The sequence below is a fragment of the Tenrec ecaudatus genome, chromosome 4 (assembly GCF_050624435.1).
Source record: "Tenrec ecaudatus isolate mTenEca1 chromosome 4, mTenEca1.hap1, whole genome shotgun sequence".
Lineage (NCBI taxonomy): Eukaryota > Metazoa > Chordata > Mammalia > Afrosoricida > Tenrecidae > Tenrec > Tenrec ecaudatus.
The window spans coordinates 104,530,179-104,541,798 of record NC_134533.1 but is presented as its reverse complement, the minus strand read 5'-3'; the positions used below and the strand labels follow the sequence as shown (position 1 = coordinate 104,541,798).

The window sequence follows — 11,620 nt, the reverse complement described above, 5'->3', positions numbered from 1 at the left end:
TGGGTGTGAAATGCCATGGTAAATACGATTCAACAGACTACAATCATAATTCCAAACTAAATCATGGTTTTTAAAATGACTTTTCGCAGTTTTGGAATGGTTTGCTTCCCCCCGCCCGCACCCACCCCTGCCCCCTTTCAAGCAATTTACTTCTTCCACTAGGACAAAACAAGGTCATTATTTTCAAGAAAGACTACAGAATGGCGAAGCTTAGGTTCCTCTCTCGAAACACTTGGTCTTGCCAATTGGTTCTTTACAATTACCTCAACCTGGAAAGTAAAGCGGTTAGGACTCGGTTCCCCAAGCAAAGATACCTGGATCAGAACAGAGTCAGCATAGAACTCGGCGTTCAGCAAGAGGCAGGCAGTGAAGGATCTTTCTGCAGCATTGAGAATATGCAGACTCCTTTTCTGGGGCTCCAAGCCTCCTAAATGTATGTACGCATCAAGCCAGTGCGACCGTGGTCGGTAGACCATCAGATATCCAGGTGACTGCAGGGTGAGCAAGTTACAAATGGGACGCTGCGGCGTTGCAAACAAAAACAGCTTCTACCTAGGTTTGCGCGTCCCGAGCGCATTCTATTTAAAAAATATTTCTTGGAGCGCAGCTATGCTTGCAGAAACTGTTTGGCTTATCATGTGTCTGTCTGTATAGAATGAGAATGAGGTCCAAGCCTGAGCTGGGCTTGAGAAGCTAGCAGCAGTAGGTGTGAAACATTATCAATAAATTAAAAGGCTTTCACAGAACAAGATTCAGCTAGATTTCCTACCTACAAAACACAGCGAGAGAAATACAATTCTTTGATGCTGACTAATAAGGGGAGGGAGGGGGGAAAAACCAGAACCTAAAAAAATAGAAAACTCTCTCCATACCTGGGCGTCAGGGCAAGATGTAACACTGCATAATGCCACGACATGAGCAGTCACTAGGTGACGGATACTCCAGAAATAGTGGGATCAGGGGATGTGACGGTTATGACCAAGAGATGGGAATACTGTATCGAAGGGCATGCATACAACGCCTGTGTGCATTCAGTGTGCGCGCTGGGGCCTAAGCAGAGAACTAACAGGACCATGAGGCACCGATCCAGGGCATCCAGGAAGCCAGGGTGGGCAACTACATGTTGATCAACCCTTCCGAGGCAGCAAAATGTGGGCACAAGGCCATCTCTGGGTTCTGCAGCTGTTTTACGATCCTCTTGCGGAATTTCTCCCGGACACGATTGAACTCCATGATGTCCATGGGGTCCTCTTCGATCCAAAACTTATGAAACTCGTGCATCAAATAGCCTGTTTGAGAAAACACAGTGATCAGAAGGCAGGAGGAAAAGAAAGTCCTGGATCCCATTCAAGCTCACCCTGAGTGTTGGAAGCGAAGGGAGATGGCGTCCCAGGAGATCAGAAAATGGCAAGGGGGCTTGCAAACACTGCAGACACTGCTTCAAAGGCCAGTGCAGGAGAAGCTGCCGAGTTGCAGGTCTTTGCAAGTGGTCCTGAAATTACCCTCCTCCTTCTCCCGCAGGAAGACAAATCAATTCTGCCAGCTCTTGAATGTGAATCACACTGGGGACCTTTTCTGAAGGGCCAATAGCAGCTCCTTCCTCCTTCCTCTCCTAATTAAATTAGCATAAAGATCTGATAGACTGAAATTACTCTGTTCAGCCCCTTTTCCTCCTGATACTTGATTTGACTAAAATTTTGAATTACTCTAACAAATCACACAGATGCATTCTGACAATCTCTTAACAGATAATAACAATTGTTCACTCAACACAGCCCGGCCATTCACGGAATTCTTGGAATTCTTAATAAGTTTCTTTGCTCCGGAGCATAATTTCACCCTCAGAAACGTTCAAGTCTCGGAGATGTTATGTGTGCATGACTGGGTTGGGAAGCGTTTGGGAATAAATGTTCAGTATTTGGTACAAGAAAACCCTCTCCCTTGTGTTTGTTCCTTCTCCACCCCTGGCTTCATCTTTCGCACCCAGAGCGCTGGTGCAATTTTCCCCAAGTATGCAACACTGCCCACTATGGGGCAGGGCGCTGGAACGATCCAGGGAGACAGCTAAAGTCTCACTTGAGCTTAGATCAAGGGATATTGTATAAATGTTTTTAAATGCCGTGAGGCACTGAGTAATTTTTTTCCCCCTGAAAGTGAGGTGCTAAGTCAAAAAAATTGGGAACCTACAGGCCTTTGGTGAGTTTGAACTGCTGACCTTTTCAGGAGTAGCCCGAGGCATAATCTACAATAGCACCCTTTACCACCTTTAGAACTGAAATGTGAATCATTTTTTCAAAAGACAATACATTTACAGGGAGTAAATGCCTATCAAGTTCAGGTGTCTGTATTTTAGAAAAAGGGTTCTTTGAGGAAGTAATTCTGGTTTGAAAATGCACACACAAAAAGACTACATGGATCCTTCTTTGTCTTACTGTCCTGGGGGAGAAAGCTGCTATGGAGCTGACTATGGTTTGTGGTGACCCCACGGAGGCCCAAGGGGTTTTCAGTGACTGATTTTTCTCAGATAAAGTGCCAAGCCTTTCTTCCCAGGTGACTTTTAGTGGACTCGAACCCTCTACCTTTCCGTTAGCAGTGCAGTGTATTAGTCATTTGCACGGCACAGGGACTCCTGAGCACTAAACCCAAACCAAAATGAACCCACACTCCCTGCCATCAAGTCAATTCTGATTCGTCTTGACCCTACAGGACAGAAGTGTCCCTGTGGATTTCTGAGAAGTGGCACTTAACAGGAGTAGAAATGGTCATCTTTCTCCAAAGGAGTGGCTGGTGGCTTCGAATAGCTGATCCTGTGGTTAGCATCCTGATGCATAGCCCACGACTCCACCAGGGCTCCTTTGTAACTGGCTATAGATTTAAAAGCTGAGATCTTTCTTGTTATTTCATTATAACACAAACTTATGGCCTTCGCCCAACACAGTGGCAGATGTTGGTCACCCTTCCACACACTCCTCTGGTACACTGCTAAGTCTGTGGTCTCTCTACAAACACAGGAAGAAGCAAGAAGGCAAAGTAAAGAGAGCGGATTTAGTACATATTCCTTTGGGGCTGATTCCCATTTATCTCAGGACTGGTTCTCTCTTTGGGCTCTCTGTATATGTGAACAGCTATGACGTCTTTTAATATTTCTAATGGGGATATGTATCAACCCCCACACAAGTGGCCTCTGGCCTTCAAAGGCAGGGCTCACTACCACTGTCTGGGGAACTAGGTCACATCAGAGAGGCCCCAAATCAGGGCCAGCAGAGCTCCTGGTGTTGTCTCTGCCCCGTTGGTGCTTCCCTTCCCTGAGACTACATCCTACTTTGAATCCCTCTGTTGAGAGCACTGACATTAAGCCTGCTCCATGGATGACAGACTCTGATTCTTAAGACACTGGTCTCACTGGGCGCAAGTCTGTGGCCCTCTCCGACTCACCTCTATGTGAAGTTTGTTTTATGCACCCAAGTGTCCTGTGTTCCAGACAGACCATCCCTATTTCTCCCGATGTCTCTCGTGCCAGGGTTTGGAGTTCATTTACCCCCCTGGTTGCTCTGGTGTCCAGCAGCTGAATCTGATCTCGTCTCGGGTTCTCATTAACCAAAAGAATCCAGCCATCTGTCCATCTCAGTTATTGGTATTGACCGTATCTCGGATTTAACCAGAAATTGCAATTCAGTAAAGTGACTCGCGTGTCCCTAGGGTCTGAGAACCCCTGGTCTGGAAGGTGTCCCTTTGTGACACTTCTTTGGCTTTCTTCTCTATATGAACGCAATTTATGGCTTTAAATGAAACTGATGGTTATTTCTAATTTCCTTTTCCCACATTATGTAAAATATACACACTGTTTTCCTGAACTTGCTTTCTAGGCTCACAAAAAGAATCCCGAGTTCCTTTGTATGTACAACCATTTTTCCATATTGTGATTTAAAATCAGCTATGATATAGCTCTGTAATATCTTAAGAGTGACAAGTTCATTACTCTTAATGACAAAGGCCAACAGGCACTGTGGGGGGAAAAATCATCAATTAAGAATCCACTTTTCAGCAATGTGCATAAAAATGTTCACTTTTCTACAAGGGACAGGTACATGGACAACTCTCTGAAAAGGCAATCGAGTGGAGTACAGACATCTAGAAGAATGTAGAACCTGTGCATTCCCTATTTTTCTAACTTGTATGCAGAAAAACAACCCAAAACGTTTGGAACTGGGCAGGGTGAGAGTAGAGAGATGGGAATGTTTCACAAGCTGATGCCAATCTCAGGACACAGACCTACAAAAGTCAAGTTATAGAGCTTGCAGGCTGATTCTCTAGAACTGTCTCTCTACCCCAAGAGGAAAAGGATGAGAGACTCTCTCAAGGAGCCCTGAAGGCATAATAGTTTATGGGTTGGACCATTTACCACCAAGTCAGCAGTTCAAATCCACCAGCTGCTCTGAAGGAGAAAGAAGTTGTCTGCTCCCACACAGGCTTCCAATTTCAGAAATCCTGTATAAGGTTGCTATGAGTTGGAATCAAATTGATGGCAGTGGGTTCAGTTTTAAGATAATCTTGGTCAAAATGCCAAAATGGTGGCATGGCTTATGAGAGACGTGCTATCATCATAAAGGTTGATTCATAGGACATTAGAGAATATACAGGAAAGTTAGTTAATTCAAGTTTCAACAAATGTGCATGTATTAGGATGTGAGAAGTAGAGTTCTTAGGAGCTCTAATTCTTGGTCTCGTGGAAAGTCTGAGGCAAAAACAGATGATTTCATACAAGAAGGTAGCCAAGGGAGCTAACAGTGGAAAGTACAGAGCCGGTGGTCTCACTTAATTCTTACAAGTCAGTACTGCACCTATCATTTTTCATTTTCCAGGTGAGAGCACTGAGCTTAGAGAAGACGCTGCAATGTGCACAACGACTTAACCACAACTGGACGCTGATGCCAGGACCTGGAGTCGGTTGGCTTTCTACCACTGTGCTGTGCCAGGATCCCTTTCCCAGAGCATTCGCTTCCTCTTGTTCTCGTTCCTGTTGAAGTTTCTTATTGTAAAGGTCAGAGAAAAGGTCAATTCTTTTCCCTTTCCTGGTCATTGTACTTCCTTCTGCTCACTGCACCTAAGCTCAGTCTATTTCAAAGGGCTGGAGAGTCGTGGGGGAGCTTGAGTTTGTATGCGGTTTTTGTCACATCCTGCCTCGGCCGGGCAGTGCCCACTGAATAATACGATAGAGTCCGAATGATAGAGCTATTATATTCTTTCAGTCTTTCACCTAGATGAAATACTTGTTTTGAATACTAATTTGGTTTCCAACTCAAGACTGTAGCTGATTTTTTATTGCTTGAATGTGTCTGGTTCTGCTTCATTGCAGTCAGTTAGTAAAGGCCGATACAATGCAAGGACACAGGTAATGGCAAGAGCAGTACAGAGGAGCTGTGCAAGCCTGACCGTGTCTGGCGGAGGAGCAATCAATCCAGGACACAGTCTGACATCTCTAGAGAGGTGGGAGCCCCTTTGCCTATACTCCAATCCACAGGGGATTCTGTTGTTTCCCAAACCTGGTAGGGTCTTGGGCAGTAAATAATTTGGTATCATGCTTGATCATTTTGGCTAGCATTCTCTTGGTAACATATCAACCCAGGCCAAATTCCAGGGAAATTAGACTCCCCACAAAAGGATGCCATCCAATGTGTTAGTTAATCATCCACCTTCCCGTCCAGCCAACAAAATGTTATTGACTGAGCAGCTCCTCTGTACCAGGCTCTGGGATGGCAATACACCACAAACAAAATATATACCACTGCCCTCAAATGCCAATTCCTCTCCCCCCACTGACTCTTAGCACCTAAAATAAATAAATAAACCAAACCCACGGTCATCAAGGCGATTCCCACTCATACCAACCCTACAGGGCAGGGCAGAGCTGCCTGGTGGCAGCCTAACTTTTCATCGATGGGTCCCTCTACTTTCAGAGGGACTATCTTCTGCATCAGTAGGAAAGGCAATATTTTAAGAAAGACCAGTTGGCAACATCAACGCCCATCATCAGTTGTTGGTGTTAGGTGCCATCAAGTCAGTGACTCTGAGCGACCCTCTGTACAACACAACTAAACCCCACCGGCTTCTGCACCATCCTCACAATTGTTGCTGTGTATGAGCTCACTGTTGCAACCACAGCGGGGTCAATCTAGCTCCTCTCTTTGCTGACCCACTACTGAGCAGGATGTCTATTTCCAAGCACTGGTCTCTCCTCTAACATATTCAAATGATGTGAGACCATATCCTGCCATTCTTACTTCCAAGGAGCATTCTGACTATACTTCTTCCAAGACAGATTTGTTTGTTCTTCTGCAATTCATGGCACTTCCAATAAATTCAACTGCATCATCAATATCACCCACTAAAACAGCACTCTCTCGTTAACATTCACTGAGCACTAGGAGTCAATTCTGACTCATAGCAACCATGTACAGAGTTTCCAAGGCTAGAAATCTTTATGAGAACATAAAGCTTCAACTTTCTTCCAAGGAGCGGCTGTTGGGTTTGAACCTAAGACCTTGCAGTCAGCAGTCCATCTCTTACCAACAGTGCCACCAGGACTCCTTGAGCACTTAAATATGGAACTAACTAATAGGATTTTAAAAAAACAATTACTCATGACATCTTTATATGTTCCTAACAACTCTGTGAGGAAAGATTGAGTTTAAAGGAAAGAAAATAGAAGCTTAGAGATGTAGAGACGTTAGTAAACACAGATCTGAGAATCAAACAGGTTACCCATCTTCAGACCCAGCACTCCTATGTCTTAATTCATGCTGGATCAGAGTGAGAGACAGATTCGCCATATCTTCAAGTTACAAGAGAAGTATACTGCTCAAAAACTGAGAAAAAGAAAAATCCATGGTGCTTGAAAATATGAGCATGCAAGTGCATGTGTTGAACGAGAAAACAGACCAAAACTAAAGGATGGATTTCAAAGATTCTAATGCAGTCAGATAACAAAGCCTTGTCTGTCTACCCTTGCTTGGCGTATTCAGGAGAAACAAACTTATATTGATAACTGAGCGCCAGAGAACTTACAGAACGTTTGTTGGAAGTGGGATAATGTTGGCGCCTCTGGAGCGATGTTGTAGAAATGGGTCTTGAGAGCTCCAGTGATGAGCAGGTTATACGCCAGATCGGTTATATTGATGCCGACAATGGCGAATGAGTACCTGCAAGAGTAAAGCAGAAAACCAATGGTGTTTCCCCGACGGGAGAGCGAAGTAATAGGCACCCGCCTCCCATCTACTTCACAATTGGAACGTCATTAGAAAAAACCCAGGCCTTAGGTTTGGGTTATTTAAGTATTATTTTACTAATCAGCCTGGCAGATTGCCCTTCCTTCTTTACCCTGCCAGGACCATGGATTTTGTTTAAAGAAAATTTTAGTAACTGGTCTTAAGAAAACTGAGAGTCGTAGATGTTGACTGGATGAGTTCATTTCTAAGAATCAGATGTAGATAAAGCTTTACATGCAAGATTATTCATTATAGCCTTATTTATAATGACAAAAACTTGGGAAACAGTTAAAAATAAAAAAAGAAGACTGGTAAAATAAATCATGGCCATTTTATAGGATGCCATCAAGTTCATTCTGACTCACAGAGACCCTATAGGTTACGACAGGACTGCCCCTGCCCCTACTGTAACTGCTTATAGGAGTAGAAAGCCACATTTTTCTCTTTTGGAGTGGCTAGTGGATTCGAACTGCTGGCCTTGTGGTTAGCAGCCCAATGCATAATTCACCACACCACCAGGGTATGATGATGGCATATTAGAACCATTAAAACCCCTATTGTTAGGGACTAGTCTAGAAAAATATACAACATTCTGTACAGAACAAGCCAAATTTCATTATATAGACATAAATGTGCACAGAAAAAAGGGTTAGAATGGAATACTATGTGTATTAATAATGGATGTGATAGGGAAATTATATTGGGAAGATTAAAAACATTTTCCTATACTTTCTAAATTTTCAATAGTAAATTTTATACTACCATAAAAACAAGAACATTTTAATTAGGGATTTTTAACACTCAGAGTGTAATTTTTTAGTCCTTTTTCTACATGTCTATCAAAAACTAAAGGAGGTAGACTTTCTTTAGACTTCTCTGCTAATATAAAACCTGCACAGGAAAAAAATAAGTTCCTTGTTCAGAAATATTTTTGTATCAGACGTAAAAAACACAGCACTTCTAACATAAAATTTTATTCATACACTGAGAGTTAATAGAAAAAAATTAATTTTGGAAATTTAATTTATAGACATCATTAAAAGTGGAAATTACCAAAGGCAATTTTTTTCTCTTAGCAAACACAATTCTGATGATTCTGAAAAATCAGTGCAATGTAGTCAGCTTGATATTGTTAAATGTTGTCATGTCCGCTCCACCTCAGAGGGTCCCCATAGACAACAGAACCAGACCCTGGCCATCTCTGCCCTAGCCTCACAAGCGTGGTTATGTTCGAGGCGATTGTTGGAGGCACTGTGTCAATCTATGTCAGTGAAAGGGTTCTTTGTCACGGTCCCTCCATTTGACCAACCACAGTGTCGTTTCACAAGGACTGACCTTCCCAATGCGCACACCATGAAGGATCACCATTCTAGCTCTTAAGGAACATTCTAGGTGTACTTTCTCCAGACAGATTTGTCTGTTCTTTTGGTACTTCCAATATTTTTAATACATCAATTCTTCTCCAGTGTTATTGATTCATTGTCCGGTTTTCACATGCATATGAAGTGAATGAATGAATATACCATGGCTTGGGGCAAGCACAACTTAGTTTTCGTTGACACTTAAATAGGTCTTGTGCAGTAGGTATGACCAAGATTTCTAGATGGCTGCTTTCATGGGGGTGATTGTGAACCCAAGTAAAAGGAAATCCCTGACAGCTCAGCCTTGTCTCCATTTGCCTTGATGTGGGCTATTGGTCCAGTTATGAGGATTTTTGTATTCTTTACATTGAGTTGTAATTCACACTGATGGCTGCAACCTTTGATCTTCCTCAGTAAGTGCTTCATCCACGTCCTCTTCATTTTCAGCAAGCAAGATGTGTCACGGGCATACCGCAGGTTGTTAACAACCTCCCTCCGATCCTGAAGTGGTGTTTCTCTTCAGGGAGTCCAGCTTCTAGGCTATTTGCTCAGCAGACGGATTGAATCAGGACAGTGAAAGGACGCCATCTTGATGCACACTTTTCCTGATTTTAAACCATGTGGCATTCCCTTGTCTGTTTGAATACCCCCCTCCCCCATCCGTACGCAGGTATGCATGATCCCAATGAAGTGTCTTGGAATTTCCATCCTTCTCAATGCTATCCATAAGTTGTTATGATCCACATAGTTGAATGTCTTTGTGTAGACAATAAAACACAAGTGAGCGTCTTTCTGGAGCTCCCTGCTTTCAGCCAAGATCAAGCTGATGTCAACAATAATATTCCTTATTCCCCATCCTCTATCTTTGGCTTGGATCTCGGGCGGTTCCCTGTTGCCGTACTGCTGATTTGGTTATGTCTTTCTCTATGTTACCAGTTTTCCAAAGGCAAACTAGTGTCATATATAATCACATAAAAATTCCAAAATATATTAAGTTCTTTTACAGTTCCACCTGGATTATATATTCCCATCCAGACATGCAAATTTTTCTCCATTTGATCTTTCACACTGCTCTTAAGACACTTTTGTTGGCCAACTTCTGATTCTGGTTTACAAGGACAGCCTTAAAATATGAAAGTACACACTCACCCAATAGCTTTATCCATTCTTTTCTTCTCCCACTCTGTTTTGCTGAATTTGCTAAATGAATAAGTGAAAAAAATTAATCAATAAAAAACAAGATTAACTTTGAGTGACACTTTCAATGTCAGTCTTTCAATGTCCCCTTCAATGTTCAAGATAAAATGATTAGCTAGTTGCAGAGATATCTGTAATTCAGTTATCAAACCCTATTCAAGTCAATGTTACCAATTTAACAAATCACGGTGCGATTTCTATGGAGCCCCAAACTGGATCAACTGAGAGCCATGCTACTCTTTAAACATGGGTCAATTTAGTCCAGCACGAAGAGACCGCTCTAAGCCCACACTTTACAATCCCCTTTCACAGTATCAGTCCTTGTCAAACCACACCTCCTCCATGAAACAACAGTCTCCTCTTCTAAGAGATGTTACTACATTTAGTTCAGTACTGTCGCAGGGTGTTTATCCACTTTAGTTTACTTTGTGAGGCTTAGCACATAGTAGATACAAAAATAATGTTTATTGATAAATGAGTGAGTTAGTAAAAGAAAGAGAAGGCAGAAAGAAAAAAAATGAACAGAAGTAAATGAAAGTTGTAAAGTTTGGGTTCAAAGAAGGTCCATGAGATTTTATCTGATTGATGCTGAATTAGCGAGGCCACAGGAAATCCAGGAGAGCACTTTATAAATTTTAGCTTCTCGACAAAGCTGCTTGAAGAAAGGGTTCCATACAAGAAGTAATGCAATGTAATTCCTACCTTACAATGCATCACTTTATATACTTGCTCACTGCCCCCATTACCTCGATTCTGGATTGCCACGTGGGCAGAAACCATGTCCCACTCACTTTTCTGTGGGACTGATGTAATCTTGATTTGGTGTTTTGTCTTACAACCTGCCATTAGCATTTTAACGAAGTAAAATTTAAATCTAGATTCACTATGAAGACTTAGCTTTCACTGAAATAGGAAAAGAGAAGAGTTCTCTAGAATGCACTGCAAACATTTTGCTAAAAAGGAACACAACCACACAACCACAAAAACATGATGCAAAACTGACATTTTAAATTGGGCTTTCTACTCTGTAAATAGTCATAATTCAAAGCAACTGCCTTTCATTTATGTTGTCATCTGCCACTCCATTTTAAAATATGACTGCCAACCAGGCAATGAGATTTTTACTTCAGAAGACTCAGATGCAAGACATTTTATATATACAAATTGATAAGCATCCATTTTATCAGAGAAGCTTTGGTGGCACAGTGGGTTAAGCATTGGGTTGGTAACCACAAGGTCTAAGGTTCAAAACCATCAGCTGCTCTGTGGAAGAAAGTTGTGGCAGTTGCTTCCATGAGGATTTGCAGCCTTGGAAATACGGGGGAGCAGTTCTACTCTGTCCTGTAGAGGTGTCATAAGTCAGAATCGACTTGACAGCCCTGGAGTATTCTCTCTTCAGCAAAGCTTTACAAATACAAAACAGTTTTGTAATTGTTAAACTAAATCTCTACATGCACTGGAGGTGCAAGGAAAGGCCAAACCACTGCTACATGATTGGCCACTTAATGTTGACCCAAGCAGAACAGATTCCTCTCGTAGGAAAGAACACAATTAAACAGGCAGAATTCTCCTTCAAGCCCAAATGCACTGTTACTCATCAATTTACTTGAGGACTTGATAAATTGATGTTTCCCAGAGCAGTCGCTTCTTCAGTTATAAACTGATTTCTCCCTGTGGAAATCTGAAATGCTCAGGCCTGACAAGAACCTATGCTGTCAACACACTGGCCAATATGTGCCTGGTTGAAGGGCAGAAGCATTTCCAAGCCATTTAGATTTGTATAGAAGCACATAAGCT

The 11,620-nt window shown here is 42.4% G+C and overlaps 1 protein-coding gene across 2 annotated transcripts in view; it reads right to left on the bottom strand.

Annotated features, from left to right (window-relative positions):
- Positions 1-275: 275 nt before the first annotated feature.
- The window catches only part of ELMOD1 (ELMO domain containing 1), a 38,207-nt gene continuing 26,862 nt past the window's right edge, over positions 276-11,620 (bottom strand). For both annotated transcript variants that reach the window (XM_075548746.1, XM_075548747.1), the window contains 3 exons: positions 9,776-9,826; positions 7,066-7,199; positions 276-1,289 (listed from right to left, as the gene is read on the bottom strand). In XM_075548746.1, coding sequence (XP_075404861.1) covers positions 1,117-1,289; positions 7,066-7,199; positions 9,776-9,826 — 358 coding nt within the window. In that variant the 3' untranslated portion in view covers positions 276-1,116. The remainder of the gene's footprint in view (positions 1,290-7,065; positions 7,200-9,775; positions 9,827-11,620) is intronic.